Source organism: Somniosus microcephalus, chromosome 6 (assembly GCF_052327205.1).
Source record: "Somniosus microcephalus isolate GS21.2 chromosome 6, FLI_Smic_1.0, whole genome shotgun sequence".
Classification (NCBI taxonomy): domain Eukaryota; kingdom Metazoa; phylum Chordata; class Chondrichthyes; order Squaliformes; family Somniosidae; genus Somniosus; species Somniosus microcephalus.
The window spans coordinates 178317943-178341660 of record NC_140992.1 but is presented as its reverse complement, the minus strand read 5'-3'; the positions used below and the strand labels follow the sequence as shown (position 1 = coordinate 178341660).

General features: G+C 46.3%; 1 protein-coding gene across 15 annotated transcripts in view; it reads left to right on the top strand.

Annotated features, from left to right (window-relative positions):
* mtss2b (MTSS I-BAR domain containing 2b) overlaps positions 1-23718 on the top strand; it is a 313125-nt gene that overhangs the window by 80374 nt on the left and 209033 nt on the right. For all 15 annotated transcript variants that reach the window (XM_085991002.1, XM_085991008.1, XM_085991007.1 and 12 more), the window contains exon 2: positions 18975-19036. In XM_085991002.1, coding sequence (XP_085847128.1) covers positions 18975-19036 — 62 coding nt within the window. The remainder of the gene's footprint in view (positions 1-18974; positions 19037-23718) is intronic.

Genomic DNA, 23718 nt, shown 5'->3' with positions numbered 1-23718 from the left:
CTAGCAAGGCTTTTCATTTTCACCCCTCCCAGATGACCTTCATGAAGCTCATTTAGCACTCTCTCCCTCAACTTGGGTGGAATCACCACTCGGGATCCACACATCACTGTCCCCTGGCATACTGACAGCTGTTCTCTTCTGGATGAGAATGCTGGCAACAGTGAGTTGCCATGTGTTGGCCACCCCCTCACCGTCAAATCATATACCCGAGACAGTGTTGGATCATTGCGGGTCTCCTTCTCTATATCCGCGTTCATTACTGGCAATCGTTCAATTATTGACGAATAAAATATCTCCATAGGGTCCACTGCTGGTGCTTCCTCCACAGTAGGCAGTGGCAGGCGTGATAGCCCATCAGCGTTTCCATGCTGTTTCGTGCCTTTATATTCTATTTCATATTGATTCGCCCCTAGAAACAGGGACCATCTTTGTAACTGTTGTGCAGTCATCACTGGAACGCCCTTCTTAGGATTAAAGATGGAGACAAGTGGTTGGTGGTCAGTCAGCAAGGTGAACTTCTGCCCATGCAGATAGTGGTTGAATTTTTTTACTCCCCATACTAGGCTGAGGGCCTCCCTATCAATCTGGGCGTAGTTGCGCTCGGCTGAGGTTAGTGACCGAGACGCAAAGGCTACTGGCCTCTCCAACCCATCTGGGAATTTGTGCGACAGCACCGCTCCAATACCATAGGGTGATGCATCACATGCCAAACGAATTGGTAGTGCTGGGTTGAAATGGGCCAACACCTCTTTTGATGTGATCAATTCTTTACACTTCTGGAAAGCTCGTCTACGTTCATCATTCCACTTCCATGGTACTCCTGTTTGCAGTAGGGTGTTCAGTGGGTGTAATACCGTGGACAAATTTGGTAAGAACTTATGGTAGTAGTTTACCAGCCTGAGGAACGACCTCAGTTGTGACACATTTTCCGCTGCTGGAGCCTTGACTACTGCCTCAATCTTTTCAGGGGACTTACGTAACCCCTCTTCATCGATGACGTGGCCACAATACGAGATCTGCTTCTGGAAAAACTCGCACTTGTGGCGATTAGCTCGTAGCCCATATTCCTTTAATCTGGTGAGCACCTTCTCCAAGTTGGCGAGGTGATCACTGTCATTTTCGCCCGTGACCAGGATGTCGTCCAAATAACACTGGGTCCCTGGAATCCCTTGCAGGACTTGATCCATTGCCCTTTGCCAAATAGCCGGAGCCGATGCTACCCCGAACACCAGCCGGTTGTATTGATAGAGACCTTTATGAGTGTTGATCGTGAGGTATTGTTTCGAGGCTTCTTCTACCTCCATTTGCAAGTACGCCTGGGCTAGATCAATTTTGGTGAAGCGTTTACCTCCAGATAGCGAGGCGAAAATATCCTCAATTCGTAGAAGCGGATATTGTACCGTGTGAAGGACTGGGTTCACTGTCACCTTAAAGTCCCCACAGATGCGGACCACCTTTGGTTCCCCAGGCGTATTACTCAACGACCTCTTCATTACAGGAACGATGGGTGTAGCCCACTCACTCCAGTCTACTTTGGACAGTACTCCTGAACGTTCCAACCCTTCCAGCTCTGCTTCGACGGCTGGTCTGATCGCATAAGGCACTGGTCTGGCCTTAAGAAACTTTGGGCTTGCATTTTCCTTTATTTTAATCGTTGCTGTTATGCCTTTTAGTGTTCCAAGTCCCTCCTGGAACACTTCTTTTGCATCAGTTAGCATTTTTGACAGTCGTCCAGGTGTGATGTCGTCCTCCTTTTTGGCCTCAACCTTCAGTGCCTGTATGGAATGCCAATCTAATTGTATCTTCCGGATCCATTCATGTCCTAGCAGTGGTGGTCCTCTATCTGGCAATACATATAGGTCCATTTTTGGTATTTCCTGGCCTTTGTATATCACTTTCACCCTTATTTTTCCTTTGGGGTAGACTTTTTGCCCCGTGTACGTCTTCAAGACAATCTCTGTAGCTTTCAAGGGTATATGTGAAAATAGCCGCTTGTAGTCCCTTTGGTTTATGACTGTTAGGGCTGATCCTGTGTCCAATTCCATTTTCACTTGGACTCCGTCTATCTTGAGTGTAACCCAGATAGTCTGGTGATCCTCCATTTTGGTTACCTTATGTAGTTTCAGACAACCCAGCTCCTTGCTTCCGGAGTCTGTGTCACGTTTCTGTTCGTCTGAACTACTGTCCATCACCTTGTGTACCTTTTTGTACTTCTCCTGTGGAGATTTCTTGCTGTTGGTTTTCTTCCCAGACCTGCAGACTCTTGCTATGTGTCCTGCTTTTCCACACTGTCTGCACACTTGGTCCTTGAACCAACAATCCTTCTGGTCGTGTGTTGTTCTGCCGCAGCGATAACACTTCCCTGTTCCATAGGACATTTCATTGGTGCCATATTCTTGCGGTCTCCGTTGTATCTCTGCAGCGCCCCTTGCGGCTGCTTCGTGTGATACTGCCATACTGAAAGCCTTGTCCAGTGTAAGATCCTTTTCTGATAGAAGCCGTTTCTGGGTTCCTTCACTTTGAAGCCCACACACAAACTTGTCCCTTAACGTATCTGCTAGTCCCACTCCAAACTAGCAGTGTTTCGATAGCTTGCGCAGTTCCGTTAAGTACTCAGCATTGCTTTCGTCTTTGTGTTGGTTCCTTTTATGGAACTTAAATCGTTCTGCTATCAGCAGCGGTGTGGGGTTTAAGTGGTCCTGTAGGATTTCTACTATGCTTTCGAAATTCTTATTTACAGGCTTCTCTGGGGTTATTAGGTTTCGCAGTAACCCATAAGTTTTTGCACCCATGGAATTTAACAAAACCAGTGCTTTCCAAGCATCTGGCACTTCATTCGCCCTGCAGTACACCTCAATACGTTCCACATATGTCGCCCAATCTTCGACTTCATTGTCGAACATGGAGATACTGCCATTCTTCGGCATCCCTGGGTGTGATTTAACTGTCAAAAATGGCGTCTCCTGTGCTTTCCCTTCTTCTCCGCTGGCACAAAATGGCATCTCCCGCGCTTTCCTTTCTTCCCGCGCTCGCCCTTCTTCTCCGTTGCGGCTTCTAAAAATGGCGTCTCCCGCGCCCTTCCTTCTCCGCAGCTCAATGGCATCTCCCGCGCTCTCCCTTCTTCTCCCCGCGGACACTGTTCAGCCCTTGAGCCCTGGCTGCGCTCTGCACGTTTTTTTTTCTGTGCGCCTTTCCCGTTTCCGCCGCTCGGTCCTGAACCCGGCTGCTGCTTTACCCTCTCTCTCTCCGTTTTGTTTTTCCTCGACGCCGCTCGGTTTTCAACCCCCGGCTGCACCCTGTGCGCTTCACCCTCTATCTTACCCCGTCGACGCTGCTCGGCTTTTTCTCTGCCGTCGGTCGGCTCCAGCCGCCGCTGTCCGGGAAGGGTCTGCGCTGTACCTGGTACCTGTCGTCAGTCTGTTGCTGATCGTCGTGGCTGGGGAACCAAGCCCGGCTCTCCACAGCCTCCCCTGCGATGTTCACTCTCTGCCGGACGACTGGGCAGTTGCTCGTGGTCGACGCCCTTGTTTCTGGCCTCGACTTTCTTCCACCGCCCTCCCGGAGCGAATCCTCGAAGGGAAATGCAGAGTTGCAGGTAGATTCGAATCAACACTCGTCGCCACTGTTAGATCCGTGATTCTGAGAGTATGATGTCTTTCAATAACCACACGGATGCGGTAACTTAACAATCGACAGGTATTTACTGGAGTAGGGTAGTCTCAAGACTGGGGGTACAGAGGCATGCTCAAGGCTTATATACAGGTGTGGTCACTGCTGGTACTACAGTATACAGGAGCTGTAAAAGTAGTTCTCTCTTAAAGGTACATACACTACAATTCGTACTCTAGGAAGTTGGCACCTACCAGTTAAAGTACTCCCCTCATAAATACTGGCAGTTGGAACTCTTATCCTCTGTAGGAAGCCTGTTGCAGACTCTGGTTGGAGAGCTGCTTGGGTGATGCATGCAGCAAGTCTGCCCTCGGCTGGCTCTAGTTACCTTCAGCGCACATAGACTCCATGCCTTCGCTGCTGCTCCCGTCTGGCGAGGCTCCGAGCCCAGTGCTCCCGTCTGGCGAGGCTCCGAGCCCAGTGCTCCCGTCTGGCGAGGCTCCGAGCCCAGTGCTCCCGTCTGGCGAGGCTCCGAGCCCAGTGCTCCCGTCATCAAGCTAGGCTCTACTGGCGGTCAGGATTTGTAATGACCCAGCGGTGATGAAGGAACGGCGATGTATGTCAAAGTCAGGATGATATGTGACTTGGTGAGGAACCTGATATTCCCATGACATTGCTGCTCTTGACCTTCTCGGTGGGAAGGAGGTGCTGTTGAAGTAACTTTGCCGAGTTGCTGCAGTGAATCCTGCGGGGTCAAAATCCTGGAACTCCCTACCCAACAGCTCTGTGGAATTACCTTCACCACATGGACTACAACGGTTCAAGAAGGCAGCTCACCACCACCTTCTCGAGGGCAACTAGGGATGGGCAATAAATGCTGGCTTTGCCTGCGACGCCACATCCTATGAATGAATTAAAAAAAATATTGTACATGCTGCAGCCATAGTGCGCCAGCGATGGAGGACTTGGATATTGAGTCCAGTGGCAGGGGCACTGATCAAGTGATATATCGGTCCTGGATGGTATCGAGCTTCTTGAGAAAAATACTAACATCCTTTGTTATTGCAACCAACATTTTAAACCTTGTATGTGGCCACTTACCTTTTGAGTGGCCTCTTACCTTTAAATTTACCCATGAGTGAGGATCCCTTTAAGGGTTGTCTGCACACTATTGCTCATCCCCTCCAGTGAGCTCGCAATATCGGCTGTGTATCCATATTGTGACCTGGACGGAGATGATATTCACATTGATGTATGGTGTGAGAGGTAGCAGCCTCTCTTCCGTTATTTAATGGGGACGCTGCTCAATTTTTGGTTAAACCTTAATCTGATGCTCCTGATCTCGGCTCATCTGGCCGCATGCCAACGGGCGAGCAGATTGGGGGCCTCCTCATGGGTCCGGGTCTGGACAAAACCGCAACTGATGGGTCCAGGGTGCATAGGATCCATGCGGAGTGTGCTCCGACTTACCTGCCTCTTTGGGTGGCCCTGCAGAGAGGGTCATGTGGTGCCCACAGGTAACCTCGAGGCCTTCCCCTGACCGGTAGGCACCACAGGACGTTCATTGTATCATGCATGCAATTCAACTAGTGTCCTGGCCAAATTCTTCCTTCAACCAAAGCAGATTAACTGGTTGTTCATCTACTCCTGTTCGTGGGATCTTGCTGTGCGCAAACTGACTGCCATGTTTCTCTACTTTGCAACCGCAGTGACACTTCAAAAGTAATTCACTAGCTGCAAAGTACTTTGGGATGTCCTGAGGTCGTGAAAGATGCTATAGAAATGCATGTCCTTTCTTTAACTCCCTTTTTAATATAAAGCCATACAGCTCCTGGGCTTTTTCCAAGATGAACTGCTCCTTTCACTGAAGCCGGACAGTGGCTTTCAGTTGCCGTGACAGCCCGAGGATGTGTTTGCCAAGCCTTCAGTCCATTGGATCCATAAAACTCTGCTGTGTGTGAGTCTATCTCTCGGAGTGAAACGTGCTGATTGTAGTGTGCGATGAAAGGGCTCGTTGTGGAGTCTTGGCTGCGGCCTGGCACAGCTCCTCAGCTCTGCCCCTTCTCAGAGTCTCACTGTATCATTCAACTCTTCCTTTTTCTTCTTTCAATGTCAGTTATTTCATGAATGCCGTGGGAGATTTTTTATTCCTTTCTCTCTCCTTCCTCTCTTTTGCTAAAAGTTGGGGTTAGAGGCTCACAGCTGCTAGGTTTCCCTCCTGTACTTCACCCATGTGCCATTAGCGATGCTTTTGGTGAGTTTTGTTTGGCTATTTGACTACATGGCCCAAGCCTGTTCTCCAATGACATCCACCCGCTCCCACTACCTGGCAGCAGTTGCTGCCTGGTGATCTGGATTGGATGATTATTCCTCAGCCGGCCCAGGAGTGCTGAGGCCAATTATAGTCCCCTAACTGCTGGTCCAGTCAAGACCGGGTAACTAAGCGTAATGCTGAGGGAGTGCTGCACTGTTGGAGGTGCCGTCTTTCGGCTGAGGCGTTAAAATGAGGCCCTATTTGCTCTTTCAGGTGGACGTAAAAGATCCCACAGCACTATTTTGAAGAAACGCAGGGGAATTCTCCTGGTGTCCTGGCCAATACTTATCCAACAACCAACATCATTAAAGCAGATTACCTGGTCATTTATTTCATTGCTGTTTGTGGGACCTTGTGCTCAAATTGGCTGCTGCGTTTCCTACATTACAGCAAACTCAGTAGCGACTGTGAATTAAAGTGGGGACCTTCCTGGTCTGTTTAACCCAGTACCACACAGGCCGGTGTATTTATCCAACCAGCCATTCCAGGGAGACCAAAAAATGTTGCTTATTCGAGACTGCAAAGTCTTTAGTCTCTAAAAAGCAGTCATACGACTTAACACTGTTTTATAAAGTAAATGCAGGTTTCCTACTTAAAATGCTGTTTGCAATTAAAGTTGCCTGGATAGTAGTAATGGGGGTGATTTTCTGAATGGGGGCGCGTTGGAGGCGCGACTGCTGCTTGGCAGGTCGATGTCCTGCCTCCATCGATTTGTGGCCAAGTCACGCTATTTTCCCTTCATTGACCTTGTTGAGCCCGCCTAGCGGGCTTAGCAGGCCAATTAAGGAAAAGCCGGTTGCAGAGCACGGCAACGTATGACGTTTCATCTCTCAAATTTTTGACATGATTTGTCATCGTTTGACAGCTCTGTGAAGCTGTCAAACAGTGACATTCTCTGCAGTTTGATGAGGTCTTGCATATAAGACCTCATCAACCTTCTTTCTTTTACAGAAATGAGATGTTTGTTGCATCTGAGAATGCAACGGACATCTCTCATCTGCAACAAGGAGGTGCGAGACTCCGCATACAAACCGACTGAAGCCTGCAGGAAGAAACAAAGGTAAGTACACTTTTAAAAACACTTTGCACTTACCTCAGATACTCACCTCTACACTCTTGCACCCATCACTTACCTTCACAGAACACTTTTGCACCCCCCGACCCCCACAGATCCAGTACTCGCTGAGCTGAGCTGGCGTGTTTTGGAGCCTTCGGGAAACCCGCACTTGTGAGGGCAAAAAGGGGATAATCCTATTTTCTGCCTGTTAACAGGCAGTTAATAGGCTTTAATCCCTTTCCACCTCCAAGGAGACGGGACCCGGCGTGGGATGGCTACCCGCCTCCTAGGAAGATGGCAGGGAGTCAGGTTGGGCACCCGTCCCCAAATTCTGCCATTTTCCCGACAGTCCCGCCTCCATACCCACCTCCCTAGGGCTGACAAAATCGCCCCCAATATGTTTACAAAGTTATTAATGTGAGTTAGGGAATGGCAAGTCAATGGGGTATTGTCCTTTAGGGAGCAGGAACAACCCTTCAGTCCCCTTGAATAGGCAGTCGAGGAATGTTCAGCTGCAGCAGACGCTCACAGTTCAGTTAATGCTGCAGATTCCTTTCTGAAGATTTTATTTGCTCACTTTCATCATTTTTACAACATGGTGAAGATGATGTTGGGTGTTTACTGTAAGGTGTTGATAGTCGGCGTAGAGGTTGGGTATTAGATGTTGGCGGTTAGTGTGGATGATTGGATAATGGTGATTGGTGTCAGCATTATACATTGGCATTGGTGGTATGGTGGTTGTATGGCACTGGATATTGGTGGATGGTTTGTGGTATTTGTCAGCCGTGGCTCAGTTGGTAGCACCCTTGGCTCTGAATCACAAGGTTGTGGGTTCAAGTCCCACTCCAGAGACTTGAGCACAAAAACCTAGGCTGACACTCCAGTGCCAGTACTGAGGGAGTGCTGCATTGTCGGAGGTGCTGCCTTTCGGCTAAGATGTTAAACCAAGGTGGATGTTGTTGTGTATGTACCTTTAAGAGAATAACTGGTCTCGGACTGCAGAACCGGCAGTGACCACCCCTGTATAAAAGGCGCTAGTGAGCCTCTGTGTTTTTAGTTTCACTATGGACTTCCACCAGTAAAGACTTATTTTGTTCACTCCTGCTGTCCGTGTCTCAATTATTCATGGACGTAACACTGGCGACGAGTAAGAAACTAACTTACCTGCAACTCGGCAGCACCTCAGACAACGTTATTGAAGGTCGAAGCCAGAAGAAAGAAAAAATAAATAAATAAAATAAATAAAATCCAAAGAAACTCGAGAAACGGGCGTCGACCGTGGGCAACCACCCTCCAAATCGTCGGATTGAAAACTTGCAGGAGAGACTGTCCAGAGCCAGGCTTGGTTCCTCGGTCTGTGGTTCCCCAGCTAATCGGGCTGGTGGCAGGTAGTGCACTGATCCTTCCTGGGCTGCGGCGGCCTAGAGCTCGATCGGGTGGCTTTTCAACGGGGCCGGGCAGCGAGTCGGGAAGCAAAGAGAGAGAGAGAGGGTGGAGCACACAGGGCGCAGCCGGTGCTTCGAAGCCGGGCAGTGTTCGGACCTAAGAAGAGGGAGGGAAGTATCCCAGAGGGTCCGCTCCACAACGGGAAAATAATAAAAGAAAAAAAATCAATATTAAACGCGCAAGAAACTGTGGAAAGCAGCGCTAACAACAGCAGGGAAGAAGGCAAAGCGCGGGAGGCGCCATTTTAGATTTGCAAGATGCCGAAGACTGGCTGTATCACTGCTTTTGATAATACAATAGAGGACTGGACCACGTATGTGGAAAGAGTCGAGGTGTATTTCGAAGCAAACGAAATAGCGGAGGGGAAAAAGGCATCGATATTGCTAAACTTAATGGGCGCTAGAACGTACGGCCTATTGCGGGACCTGATTACTCCAGCCAAACCGAAGGCGAAGAGTTTTAACGAAATTGTTGCTGTCCTACAGGAACACTCAAACCCTGCACCGCTGTTGATAGCAGAAAGATTTAAATTCCACAGGAGAACTCAGCACAAAGATGAGAGCAATGCTGAGTAGCTTACGGAACTACGCAAGCTATCAAAGCACTGCCAGTTCGGAGCAGGACTGGCAGATACCCTACGGGACAAATTTGTCTGTGGACTCCTGAGTGAAGGAACACAGAAGAAGTTACTCTCAGAGAAAGAGCTGACGCTAGATAAGGCTTTCAGCGTGGCAGTATCGTATGAAGCAGCAGCCAGGGGAGCTGCAGAAATTCAACAAAAACCACAGGAATACGGCACCCACGAAATGACACGGGGATTTGCAAAATGTTATCGCTGCGGCAGAACTAACCATGACCAGAAGGACTGCTGGTCCAAAGACAAAATATGCAGGCAATGCGGGAAGATGGGACACATTGCACGAGTTTGCAGGTCTGGGAAGAAGACCAGCGACAACAAAAAGGCTACTAAGGAACCATACAAGAAAGTACAAAAGATGATGGACAGTAGTTCCGAAGACCAGATGAGCGATAGTGAATCCGGGAACAGGAGACTAAGCTGTCTCAAACTTCACAATGTAATCGCAAAAGAGGATCACCGAACCATTTGGGTCACCCTCACGATAGCAGGGTCCCAAGTTAAAATGGAATTGGATACAGGACCAGCGCTAACCGTCATGAATCGACGAGACTACGAGCGGCTATTTTCACACATACCCTTGAGAGAGACATCCATCGTCTTGACGACGTATACGGGGCAAAAAGTATACCCCAGAGGAAAAATAAGGGTGCCTGTCGAATACAATGGCAAGAAAATACGGAAATTGTATCTCTACATACTGCCAAATGGTGGACCACCGTTATTGGGGCGGGAATGGATCAGGAAGATAAACTTAGATTGGCATTCCATTCATGCAATGACGGTGGACGGTAAAAAAGATGACGACGTCACTCCTGGACGATTGTCAACAATCTTAGCTAACGCCAAAGAAGTATTTCAACAAGAACTGGGCACGCTTAAAGGCGTAACCGCCTCGATAAAAATAGAAGAGAATGCAGTTCCCAAGTTTTTCAAAGCAAGACCGGTACCATATGCAATTCGCCCAGCCGTCGAGGCAGAGCTGGAGAATCTGGAGAAGGCGGGCGTGTTATCTAAGGTAGACTGGAGCGAGTGGGCGACACCCATCGTTCCTGTCATGAAGAAAACGTTAAACAATAAGTCTGAGGAGCCAAGGAAGGTTCGCATCTGTGGGGACTTCAAGGTGACGGTGAACCCAGTCCTTCACACAGTACAATATCCTCTTCCAAGGATAGAAGATATCTTCGCCTCACTATCTGGAGGGAAGCGTTTTACAAAAATTGACCTAGCACAAGCATATTTGCAGATGGAGGTTGAAGAATCCTCCAGGAAGTATCTCACGATAAACACTCACAAAGGTTTTTACCAGTATAATCGACTGGTATTCGGAGTAGCATCAGCTCCGGCGATATGGCAAAGAGCGATGGAACAAGTCCTGCAAGGGATTCCGGGGACTCAGTGTTACTTGGACGACATCATTGTAACAGGTGAAGATGACAGTGAACACCTTAACAACCTAGAACAGGTGCTCACTAGACTACGGGAACATGGGCTGCGAGCCAACCGCCCCAAGTGCGAATTTTTTAAGAAACAGATATCGTATTGTGGTCACGTGATTGATGAAGAGGGGTTACATAAGTCCCCTGACAAAATTGAAGCGGTTGTTAAGGCCCCAGCGCCTGAAAATGTGTCGCAACTGAGGTCATTCCTCGGATTGGTGAATTACTATCATAAGTTTTTGCTGAATTTGTCGACAATTCTGCACCCACTGAATGCCCTGCTATGAACGGGGGTAGCATGGAAATGGAGCGATGATTGTAAGCGTGCTTTTCAGAAGAGTAAGGACTTAATCACTTCAAGGGAAGTTTTGGCTCACTACAACCCAGCACTGCCAATCAGGCTGGCGTGTGATGCGGCTCCCTACGGCATTGGGGCGGTACTGTCACATAAATTCCTTGATGGTTTAGAGAGGCCGATAGCTTTTGCGTCACGCTCGTTAACTTCTGCCGAGCGTAACTGCGCCCAGATTGACAGAGGGTTCCTCAGCCTAGTGTGGGGGGTGAAGAAGTTCAATCACTACCTGCACGGTCAAAAATTTACTCTACTAACCGATCATCAACCTCTTGTCTCCATTTTCAACCCTCAGAAGGGCGTACCGATAATGACAGCACAACGGCTGCAGAGATGGTCCCTTTTCCTAGGGGCTAGGGTTGCAAAATTCTGGGAATTTTTAAAAGAGGAAATTTTCCATGGGAATTTTCGGGAATTTATGGGAATTTTGAGTTTTTCTGCACACTGATGGTTTTTGTCTCTGACCCTTATATTATCTTTGTCATCAAAATAGACATACTGTTCCATACAAATAAAAGCAGGCTTTCAAAACTTTATTTAGGTTATAATTTTGAACTTTATTGAACCCGCACAAAAAAGACCCATCTAAAATAAAATAAAAAGTGCGTCAGCTTATTTAGCCTGTAATTTGTCCTTATTTTGTCCCTTTGAGTCTTCTACTCATGAGTCTTCTGAGTCTTCTACTCCTCATTGCTCCCCCTGATTCTCTGACTCTGGCTCTGACGTGTCCATTTCCTCCTCTGTGTCAGTGTCTAGCTGTGTGGTGGACACTTCTGTATCTGGCTCAATAAGTTGTAGGTTCGCCCGGATAGCCACCAGTTTCTCCACTCTCTTGTTAGTCAGCCTGTTGCGCACCTTTGTATGCGTATTCCCAAAAAGTGACCAGTTTCGTTCAGAGGCCGCTGATGAAGGTGGGATTTGGAGTATCACCGATGCAATAGGTGACAGGGCCTCAGATGCACAAAGTCCCTTCCACCAGGTATGTGCACTGATATGCTTGCATGATTCCCATATCCCATCCCCATTCCAAAGACCTTGCTTGGTAGAGAACTTTGCCAGACTTCCCAGAACTTTGCCCACATCCAGATTGAGATGGTGTGAGAGGGTAGAAATCACACTGTAAGCGCTGTTGATCTGTTCTCCAGAAAGTATTGGTCTCCCAACATGCTTTGGGTCCAGCATGTATGCTGCAGCATGAATCAGCTTGACACAAAATTCTTGACGCGTCTGTATGAATTGAACAATTGCCTTCTCCTCTGCTTTGAGCAGCAGGGATGTGGGTAGGGCAATGCTGATTTGTTCTTTTAAATCAGTAAAAAGCCTGAGAACATCTGACAAGACAGCGTCATCTCCTTCAATCTGAGCAATTGCAGATGCTACTGGTGAGAGTAGTTTAAGGCTGCTAACCACTCTCTCCCAAAACACATCATCCAGCAGTATTTTCTTGATGGTGGTTTCCATATCCCCAGACTGGGATATTGCCATTTCTTGCAGTGACTCCTTACCCTCTAGAAGGCTGTTGTACATTATGACAACACCATCCCATCTAGTATTGTTGGGCAGCTTCAGTGTGGTGTTCTTGTTCTTTGTCATTTGCTTGGAGTTGTAGGTTGCTGCAATTACCTGTTTTCCCCTGACATTCTTAACAACTTGCTTGGCTCTCTTGTACAGTGCTTCTATGGTTCTCAAACCCATGATGTCCTTGAGGAGCAGGTTAAGCCCATGAGCTGCGCACCCAATAGACGTAATATGAGGGTAGGCCTCCTCCACTTGAGCCCAAGCAGCCTTCATATTCGCAGCATTGTCAGTAACTACTGCAAAGACCTTTTGTGATCCAAGATCATTGATGACTGCTTTCAGCTCATCAGCAATGTATGTGCCTGTGTGTCTGTTGTCCTTCGTGTCTGTGCTCGCTATCGTTTCTTTGAGCTTTCCTTGGACTCTGTTATACTCAGCCTCCAGCAAATAAGTAGACAAAGCATGTCTGGTGGGAGGACAGTATGCAGGGCGAATAACATTGAAAAATCTCTTCCAGTACACATTGGCTGTGAGCATGAGGGGTGAGCCTGTTGCATATACAGCTCGAGCAAGGCACTCATCTGCATTCTTCTGGCTATGGTTATCCATTGTATCAAAGAACCTTCCAAGTGGGCCAGGAGTTGCTGATGATAAGGAGCCTGATGCTGAATGAGAACCATCATCTTCTTGAATGGAAGCAGAGGAACTCTGGGCTGACTGCTGTGAGCTTTGAGTGAAGTTGTTGCATTTGGATAAATGCTGCTGCATCTTTGTGGCATTCTTTACATATGGCTTTCTACAGTGTTTGCACATGTACACAGTCTTTCCATCTTTAATGCCTGGGGCAAAATGCTTCCACACATCCGACGGTAAACGTGGCATTGTTCTATGCAGAGAAATAAAGGGCATTCATCTCTGTGTCGAACTGCGGTCGATCAGCATGATTGCAACAGGGTGAGTACATTTTTGCTGATGCTCCATGTGATGGAAGCATGACCTGTACACACACGACGCTATATCACCAATAGTGTATTATTTTGTATATTTTAAATTGAAGGACAACAGAGTTCAACAAGTAACTGGTTTATTTGGTATAAAGTCTGATTTACTTACTGCATCATCACAACATCAGCAGAAAACAAAATGACTTCCCTCAGGACCCCTAACCTGGATCTTAAAAAAACTATAGCAGTCTGACAGATGCCTGCAGGCCAATCACAATTCGATATGCAAATATTACAAATAGAGGGAGCTAATCGCTCATCCACTCATCCAACCAATCAGGACACATTTGTTCACAGTCACACACAAAACTTGTAATTATTAAAACAAGCCAAGTAAGAAGATAAACATATATTGATTAAGAAATTCCTTAATAATTAAGATTCCATCTCTTTTAGTAATTTTAAGAGAGGACCTGTGGGGGAAAAAAAAGAAAGAAATACAAAAAAAACAATATTATGCTAGCATGTGCTTTTTTGGGCAAAATTCCCAAAATTCCCAAGCTAAACTTCCCGTGGAAAATTTCCGGAAATTTACCGGCAACTTTCCACCCCTTTGCAACCCTACTTAGGGGCACACCAATATGACATCGAGTACAAAGGAACTAAACAGCATGGAAATGCTGATGGATTGTCACGTCTACCGTTGCCGACGGTGGAAGAAGAAGACCTTGCAGTGGATCCAATGGAGTTATTCCACTCGACCATAGTCGAATGTCTCCCTGTGACGAATGCAAACATAGAAAAGGAAACACGGAATGACCCGACACTATCATGGGTCTATGATTTAACGGTGAAGGGATGGCCAGCACATGGCGAACCACTGCTGCCAGCATTCTCGCCGAGAAGAGAACAGCTGTCAGTGTGCAGAGGAACCTTGATGTGTGGATCCAGAGTAGTAATTCCACCTAAGTTGACGGATAGAGTGCTCAATGAGCTTCATGAGGGTCATCTGGGTGGGGTAAAAATGAAGAACTTAGCCAGAGCATTTGTGTGGTGGCCGGGAATCGATAGAGAAATCGAAGAGATGACCAAGAGCTGTGCAGGATGCCAGAAGGTCCAAAACGCCCCACCACAAGCTCCTCTGCATCCATGGGAGTGGCCCTCATCTCCATGGCGAAGGGTGCACATTGATTTTGCTGGTCCCTTCATGGACTCGATGTTTTTAATTGCGGTGGATGCACATTCAAAGTGGCCAGAGGTAATAAAAATGTCCTCAACCACCACGGAAAAAACTATCACAGTTTTACGAACCATATTCGCCAGGAATGGGCTGCCTGAACAGATTTGCTCAGACAATGGACCACAGTTTGTGTCTGAAGAGTTCCGGAGGTTCTTAAAGAACAATGGTGTTAAGCATTACACATCTGCCCCATATCATCCAGCCACTAATGGATTGGCCGAGAGGTTTGTCCAAACATTCAAGAAGGCTATCAAGGCAATGTGTAATGAAGATATACCCCTACAACACAAGGTGGACAACTTCTTGTTTGCCTATCGGAATGCGACACATGCGGTTACCAACCAAACTCCAGCCATGATGTTCTTCAATCGAAGACTACGATGCCGCTTGGATTTGGTTAAGCCAAATGTCCGAAGAGATGTGGAGAACAGGCAGTTTCAAAATATGAATGAAAGGCTGACCAGGAGTTTTAAGACAAGTCAACCAGTTTTGGCCCGGGACTACCGCACTGAGAAATGGCAGCCAGGAACGATTTGTACACGACAAGGACCTCTCATGTATACCGTGGACGTTGGGGAGAGCATTGTAAGACGCCATGCTGACCAGATTCTAGAGTCACTGGAAAACGTCAACTCCACACCACGATCTGATACACCTGGTAATGAAATCGACATTCCAATTGCAGCTACCGCAGAACCGGTAATATTGGAAGCAGATGAACCAAACAACGACATTGATCCCGACTCAACATTGCCAGAAGAACCTGATACCCCAAAGAGGCGTTATCCAGACAGAATCAGGAAGCCTCCTCAAAGACTGAACTTATAATTGCTTAAACTTAACCAATGTATCTTGCAACAGTAATTGTGATTGTAATTAGTTATCATTTAGTTGTTAAATAAATGTTATGTACTGTTTATCTAAAAGGGGAGGAATTGTTGTGTATGTACCTTTAAGAGAATAACTGGTCTCAGACTGCAGTACCGACAGTGACCACCCCTGTATAAAAGGCGCTAGTGAGCCTCTGTTTTTAGTTTCACTATGGACTTCCACCAGTAAAGACTTATTTTGTTCACTCCTGCTGTCCGTGTCTCAATTATTCACGGACGTAACAGACGTAAAAGATCTCGTGGCACTATTTTTGAAGAAGAGCAGGAGAGTTATCTCTGAGGTCCTACCCAATATTTATCCCTCAAATCAACATCACTGAAACAGATTATCTGGTCATTAGCACATTGCTGTTTGTGGGAGCTAGCTGTGTGCAAATTAGCTGCTGCGTTTTGTACATTATAACAGTGACTACAAAAGTACTTAATTGGCTGTAAAGCGCTTTGAGACGTCTGGTGGTTGTGAAAGGCACTATATAAATGCAAGTCTGTCTTTTATTGGATGTTGATGTGCGAGTTAATGGTTTGAATTGGTGGTATAGTGTTTGTTTGATATTGGGTGTTGGTTCGCGGAGGTGGTTGGATATTGGCACTAGTGGTTGATATTGGTGGTCTGGTGTTTGTTATTGGGGGGTTGGTGTGGGGGGTTGAGTATTGGATGTTGCTTTTGTGCCATGAACTTTACACCCGCTAAGAATTGTCCCCTGCCAATACCATTACACCGATGTCTGCAGAGAGAAGTGAGTGTGGCAAATATGAATCAGTTACGTCTTGTTTTGGCCTGGTAGCTGTCCCTTTACATCAGGCACAATACATGAAAGTTTAAAAAAAATGTCACAAATGCAGCCTCAGTTTTTATCGTTACATATGTTGCAAAGTTTTATTGTTATTGTCTCCCTGGTAACAGGTTTGCGAGGAAGTCTAATTCTCAAATGTATACCAACCTCATGGATGATCCAGTCACACATGGATCATAAAATCACACAGCACAAAAGGAGACTTTTTGGCCCATCGTGCCTGTGCCAGCTCTTTGAAAGAGTTATTCAATTAGTCCCACTGCCTTGCTCTTTCCCCATAGACCTGTAAATGTTTCCTTTTCAAGTATATATCCAAATTCCTTTTGAAAATTTAACTTTGAAAGTTTAAGTTATTTTGACTTGCAGTGAAAAGTTATTGGTTGACAATTTTATATTGATTGGATATTTTCAGTGAATGACTGATAATCACACCCGAGTCTCTCAATGCTTTGTATTCCTTCTCTAACTTTACATACCATGCATTAGACGCCCAGGGTCGAAGTGAGATGAGTTTGAGCATGCTCAGCTGAATTCTTAGCGGGTGTAAAGTTCATGGCCCAAAAGTGGCTTCAACTTAGCACTGGCTGGACAATCTCACTCAGAGAAACTATAGGAAGTTGGTGTGGGAAATGGAAACACTATATTGGAGTGGGAAGGAATGTTTTTCAGAGCTTGTGGTATTTATATTTAATAAGGCCTTATGGGCGTACCATGTGGCCTTCCTGCTGAAAAAGTGCCTAAATGTGGAAAAGAGCCATCCCAATGAAGAAGGTCCCAGGTTAGATCCCCAAGCAGCTGAGTTAGCTGTTCTCAACATGGGAAACAGTAAAAGTGCTGCAATTGGTCTCAGTACCCTGGACTAAGGAGAAGTAAAATCAGCCGTGATTCCCACTTCTGATTTCTGTCCAGTGACCCCTGCTGGATAGTGTTTGTGTGTGGACATGAGATGAGGATGGAGTCAAGATTGATTGTGACATTGACTCCTCTCCATACTTCAATATCCCACCAACGCTCACACATGAAGACTTTCTTCTTTTCAAGTAGTTATCCAATTCCCTTTTGAAAGTTACTATTGAATCTACTTCCACCACCTTTTCAGGCAGGCATTCCAGATCATATTTCTCGCTGTGTAAAATTTAAAAAAATTATCCACATTTCCCCCCTCCCCCGGTCTTTTTGCCAATTATCTTAAATCTGCGTCCTCTGGTTACTGACCCTCCTACCAGTGGATCCCTATCCACTCCATGAAACCCCCTCGTGATTTTGAACACCTCTATTAAATCTCCCTTTAACCATCTCTGTTCCAAGGAGAACAATCCCAGCTTCTCTAGTCTCTCCATATAACTGAAGTCCCTTATCCCTGGTACCATTCTAGTAAATCTCTTCTGCACCCTCTCCAAGGCCTTGACATCCTTTTTCTAAAGTGTGGTGCCAAGAATTGGACACAATACTCCAGCTGAGGCTTAACCAGTGATTTATAATGGTTTTGCATAACTTGCTTGATGACAGCCTGTTATTTTTTTTTTAATGAGGTTATATATTTCTACAAGCCTTCGCAACTTGTTGAGTATAAAGATATGGCAAAGAGAGAACCGTCCTTCGAGTGCAATTGCATTGAACATGGAAGGACGGATAGACTTTAGCTAGAACACATAGCGTGTGACGAGCAAGAAGGAGGTGGACTGTGTATGAGAGTTGTTTATAGAGAAACAGGTTGACATTTAGATTCACAGCTTTTTATTGTTTTTCCTTCGAGGAGATGTTTGATAAAATTTCTACTGTAAATATATAAATATTTTATATTGTCACGGATTGTTGGTCATTGTTTATTTAATAATTTTCTGATCATTGTCCTGAGTGTGTTACTAAATGTTTTACCAAGATAGAAAGTCATAGGGAGTTGGGACCCACTTCAGATACAAGAGTCCACAAATCTAGAGGTAGAAAAGACCCCAAAATATAACCAGCGGCTGCAGTAGGATTCTTGAGACTTGCACAGACCTGAAGCAAAATTTCACACAATTGAATTATTTACTGTAGATAGAAAATTGACCAGCACAAGATCTCAGAAAAGTGGTTAGAGTTTACCTGGTTTAACAACTGAAGAGAGCGAGAGAGCAAGAGTTGATGAGAAACTCAGAAAAGAAAGCAAGATTGAAAATATTGGAAACACTCAGCAGATCAGGCAGCATCTGTGGAGAGAGAAACAGAGTTAACGTTTCAGGTTGACACCCTTTCATTAGAACTGGACCTGAAACGTTTTCTGTTTTTAGATTTCCAGCATCCGCAGTATTTGGCTTTTGTTTTAGAGAAAGAAAGACATGGGTGTCGTCTTAAAACAAAACTTTCACATGCAGTGCCTGATTTAAAGGGACAGCTACCAGACCAAAACAAGACAGAACTGCTTCATATTTAGCACAGGGAGCATCCCTCACTTTGGCAGAGGAATACTGCATGCAGAGGCTCCAATTCTCAAGCAGACCATGACATCTGTACTGATAGGTGAATGCCTGACTCTCTCTGTCTGTGTGTCTCTCATATTCAGTCTAATTCTTTGACTCTCTCTCTATCTCTGTCTCTTGCATGCAGTTTCTCATTTGCTCACTCTTGTTATGATCAGAAATACTATATTTTCCTTTTAAAGCATCTATTTAGAGGGTAATATTTAGCTGAAAATACCTGTTCAGTTCAGTTTCTGCTAACAATGTGTAATTATGCCCTTTGCTTCCTGTAGGGATCGTACCCAATCTGGGAGGACTTCAATGCTAAGGCTGCCAAACTCCACTCCCAGCTCAGGTAAGGTGAACTAGAGGTCATGTGACACCTTGACATCTAACATGCCAAATAAAGAGGCAGGGGAAGAAGTAATCCACTCCGCCTGATCCAACCTCTACTGAGAGCCATTACATTTAAGCACACATTCCCCTTAACAAGTGAGAACTCTGTGCCCAAAACACTGCCCTTTCATTCGCATGAAAGAATTCTCTTTCACTTTCAGAAGGAATGAAGCATTTACACAACAAATTGAAGCAATATATTACCACAGACTGTCACCTTGTGGTCCTGTAATCCCAGCCTAGTGTACATTGTGGTCTGAATAATCTTACAATTTAGTCTCCCAGTTACAAAATAATCCTTTTATACTGTCCTGTGAATCACTGTGGAGCCATCACATTACGAGACTCTCATTTTGACTGTTCCTTGAATTCTCATTGGTTTTACTTTATTGAGGCTGTTATATATACAGGAGTGGATAACTGGGCCACAAACCTGCTCGGCCATTTTGTTACCTATTTAAAATTTATCAATTGTTAAGTATTCCTCAATATTTATTTTACTTCTATCTTCCTTTTAAATGCCTCAGTTGATTCTCCATCTGTGACCCGATGACTGAAAGTGACTTTTGTCCTCTTAATCTTCTTTGTTATCCTGAAGGTGTTGACTTGCTGAGGTCCAAGCCCATGCACCCAGTGGCCATTCTTCATGTGTGAGCCTGCACACATGTGTCACTGAGTGTTGATGAGCTATTCAGTCATGGGGCGCATAGGTGCTTGCTATGGGGAAAGAGGGGGTTGAACTCCCCCAGTGTTAATATTAAGAAGCGGAATACACCCCCAGTCTGAATTGATTGCCTTGACATCACTTGGGGCAGGTTCCTTGGCTGAACTGGCTGGCTGACTGCTTGCTTGTCTGCCCTTTTTGCAGTTGCGTCAGGGAGTCGCTAGTCAGTCCCCGGGCACGTGGAAAATTTCGGTCTGCTGATTTAACTGCAAGAGAGGCAGCCAAGTGGGTCTCTGGCCAGCAAGTTTCGTCAAGAAGCCTCCCCCAAGTGAGGCAAAAGCAATTGTATGAATCTGCTGATTTGAAAGCCCGTGCGCAATGCCACAGAACTAGTCCTGCCCATCTGTAGTGTTGAGGCTGGGCGCACACACAATTCTGCTCCACCAATCTTTTCTGCAAGTTCGTGTCTTTATTGGGGAGGGCAATAGTGTGTATGTGAGACTCCCTCTCCGCCCCCCCCCCCCCCAATATCATTTTGAAGTCAGGCAATGCAGCTTTGGAGGATCACTACCATTTAGCTCCCATCGTCAGCCTCCAGATTCGGCTTGAATGTCTGTGCTGTTCTCAGCTCGGCCTTTGGACTGGGTAAATTGTCATTCGCGAGTTCCCTCAGTCCCCTTCCTAGCTAAATCTCGAGGGAGGGCATCACAGCCCGGCGTGGCCCAACTCAGTCCTCGCCTGACTCCCACACCTGTGTGCTTCCCAACAGGAGTCCCTGGTAGAGGTCCGGTGCGGGGAGAAGCCTGGCTGGTTTCCCTTCTCTAGCCCCAGGGGGTACCGAGGTTGACTCTAGTGCCCCTACCTCAGCAAGAACCGGCACCTTCAGGAGAGGAGTGGCCAAAATTGGATGAGAAAGGTGAGTCACCAAAGGGCAGAAATGACAGGTTAGTGTGCAAACTCTTAATCGACTCGCATCGAATTCCTCTCTCTGCTACGTCAGCGGAGCTGTTATGCGGTTTACAATAAATAATTTAGAGAGGGATTCGATAAGAGTGCGATTGGCGCTCACTGCTAGTCCCTTCTACCCTTGCATTGATTGACAGATTTCTCTGGCTTTGTGGGCACAGTGCATTGTGGGAAATTGGTACCCTATACTCAGCAAGAGTGGAACATCCCATTGGAGAATAATATTGGGTAGGGTGTAAAACCGAGGTTTCACCTAATTCTGTGGGTTTCCCACCCAGCAAGTTAGGTCAAAATACCCCCGTTCATTCTGTTGGCTCTTTCTTTCTGTGAATCGGGGTGAGGGTTGTTCGTGGCTCAGCCCCAACCTCAAAGCAGTGTTCCACCCCGCCCCCACCCCACACCCCCTTCCCCACTACTGCACCAGAACGTCACTTCAACATTTAGGAACATAGGAACAGGCGGAGGCCATTCAGCCCCTTGAGCCTGTTCCATCATTCAATTAGATCATGGCTGACCTGTATCTTGTATCCATTTACCCACCTTGGTTCAGTAACCCTTAATGCCCTTGCCTAACAAAAATCTATCAATCTCCGTTTTGAAATTTTCAATTGACCCCCAGTCTCAACAGCTTTTTGGGGAAGAGTGTTATAGATTTCCATTCCCCTTTATGTGAAGAATTCTTCCTAACATCACCCCTGAACGACCTAGCTCTAATTCTAAGGTTATGTCCCCTTGCTTTAAGAACATAAGAAATAGGAGCAGGAATAGGTCACTTGGCCCCTCGAGCCTGCTCCGCCATTCAATAACATCATGGCTGATCTTGGGCTCAAAGCCACTTCCCTGCCCGCTCCCCATAACCCTTCAGTCCCTTATCTTGCAAAAATCTGTCCATCTCCACCTTAAATGTATTTAATGACCCAGCCTCCACAGCTCTCTGGGGCAGAGAATTCCACAGATTTACGACCCTCTTGAGAGAAGAAATTCCTCCTCATCTCAGTTCTAAAAGGGCGACCCTTTATTCTAAAACTGTGCCCCCGAGTTCTAGATTTCCCCACTAGGGGAAACATCCTCTCTGCATCTACCTTGTTGAGCCCCCTCAGTATCTTTTATGTTTCAATACGATCACCTCTCATTCTTCTAAATTCCAGTAAGTGTAGGCCCAGCCTGTTTAATCTTTCCTCATAAGTCAACCCCCTCATCTCTGGAATTAACCTAGTGAATCGTCTCTGAACTGCCTCCAATGCAAGTATATCCTTCCTTAAATAAGGAGACTAAAACTGTACACAGTACTCGAGGTGTGGTCTCACCAATACCCTGTACAGTTGTAGCAGGACTTCCCTGTTTTTATACTCCAACCCCCTTGAAATAAAGGCCAACATTCCATTTGCCTTTTTGATTACTTGCTGTACCTGCATGCTAACTTTGTGCTTCATGCACAAGGACCCCCAGGTCCCTCTGAACTGTAGCATTTTGTAATCTCTCTCCATTTAAATAATAATTTGCTTTTTTATTTTTCCTGCCAAAGTGTATAACCTCGCACTTTCCCACATTATACACCATCTGCCAAATGTTTGCCCACTCACTTAGCCTGTCTATATCCATTTGCAGATTCTTTGAGTCCTCTGCACAACTTGCTTTCCCATCCATCTTTGTATCATCCGCAAACTTGGCTACATTACACTCGGTCCCTTCATCCAAGTTATTAATCTAGATTGTAAATAGTTGAGGCCCCAGCACCGATCCCTGTGGCACCCCCACAAGTTACTGTTTGCCAACCGGAAAATGATCCATTTATCCCGACTCTCTGCTTTCTGTTAGTTAACCAATTCTCTGGCCTCTCCCATCAGAGGAAATGGTTTCTCTCTATCTACCCTATCAAATGATTTAATCGTCTTAAACACCTCAATTAGATCACCCCTTAATCTTTACTCAAGGGAATACAAGCCTAGTTTATTCCATAATTTAACCCTTTTAGGCCTGGTGTCATTCTGATGAATCTGCCCTGCACCCACTCCAAGACCAATATATCCTTCCTGAGGTGCGGTGGCCAGAGCTTTATATAAGTATAACATAACCTCCATCCTCTGCATTCCAGCCTCCTTGTGGTAAAGACTAGCATTCCATTAGAATTACATAGATTTTACAGCACAGAAACAGGCCATTTGCCCAACTCGTCTGTGGTGTATGTAACCTGTTCCACCTTAAGAGAACTTAAGCCTGTTCCACCTTAAGAGATGTACTACTTTCTCTGGCTGCTGTATACGTAATACCGGTGGTGACCACACCGGTATATAAGCACTGTGTAGTAATATTGTATTCAGTATAGTCCCGACCTCCAACCAGTAAAGACCTGTTGAATTTACTCTTGTAGTCTGTGTAGTAATTATCACTATAACACACAGACTTAACAGTGGCGACGAGTCCGATTCTTACCCTGCGGCAGTTATTTCCACGGCGGCTTCGTCCACAGACAGGACGTCGAAGAGAGGTTTCCACCCTCATCACCCTACTGGAAGACACGTCGAGCGGCAGGCATCGAGAAACCGGAGTGCAGAAGACATCCTGACCTCGAAGCCTCCATCAGCGACTGTCAGCTTTCTTCTTTCTACCTCGGTGGTGGGTAAGCCGGGCAGCGACGCGACAGAAAGTCAACCGCGTTGGCTGTACAGACGGGGCTGGGAAGACGGAGGAATAAGGGCGGTGAGATCGATCGCGACCGGAGATAAGGGCCGCATTCGGGCTAAAAGGCGCAGCGTCTGGGGAAACTGAAGGCGCGAGAGCCGCGGTGAAGCGGAGACAGCGTCGGGGGACGGTTGAAGACCGCCAAGCGCGGGAAAACCACCATTTTGTGGGCGGAGGACGACGACAAGAGCGGGAAGCCGCCATCTTGGATAACATAAAAATACAATAAATTGCAACGATGCCTAAACATGGGAACATTAATACCTTTGATAGTGACATCGAAGATTGGGCCATGTATGTAGAACGCATACAAAATTATTGTAAGGCAA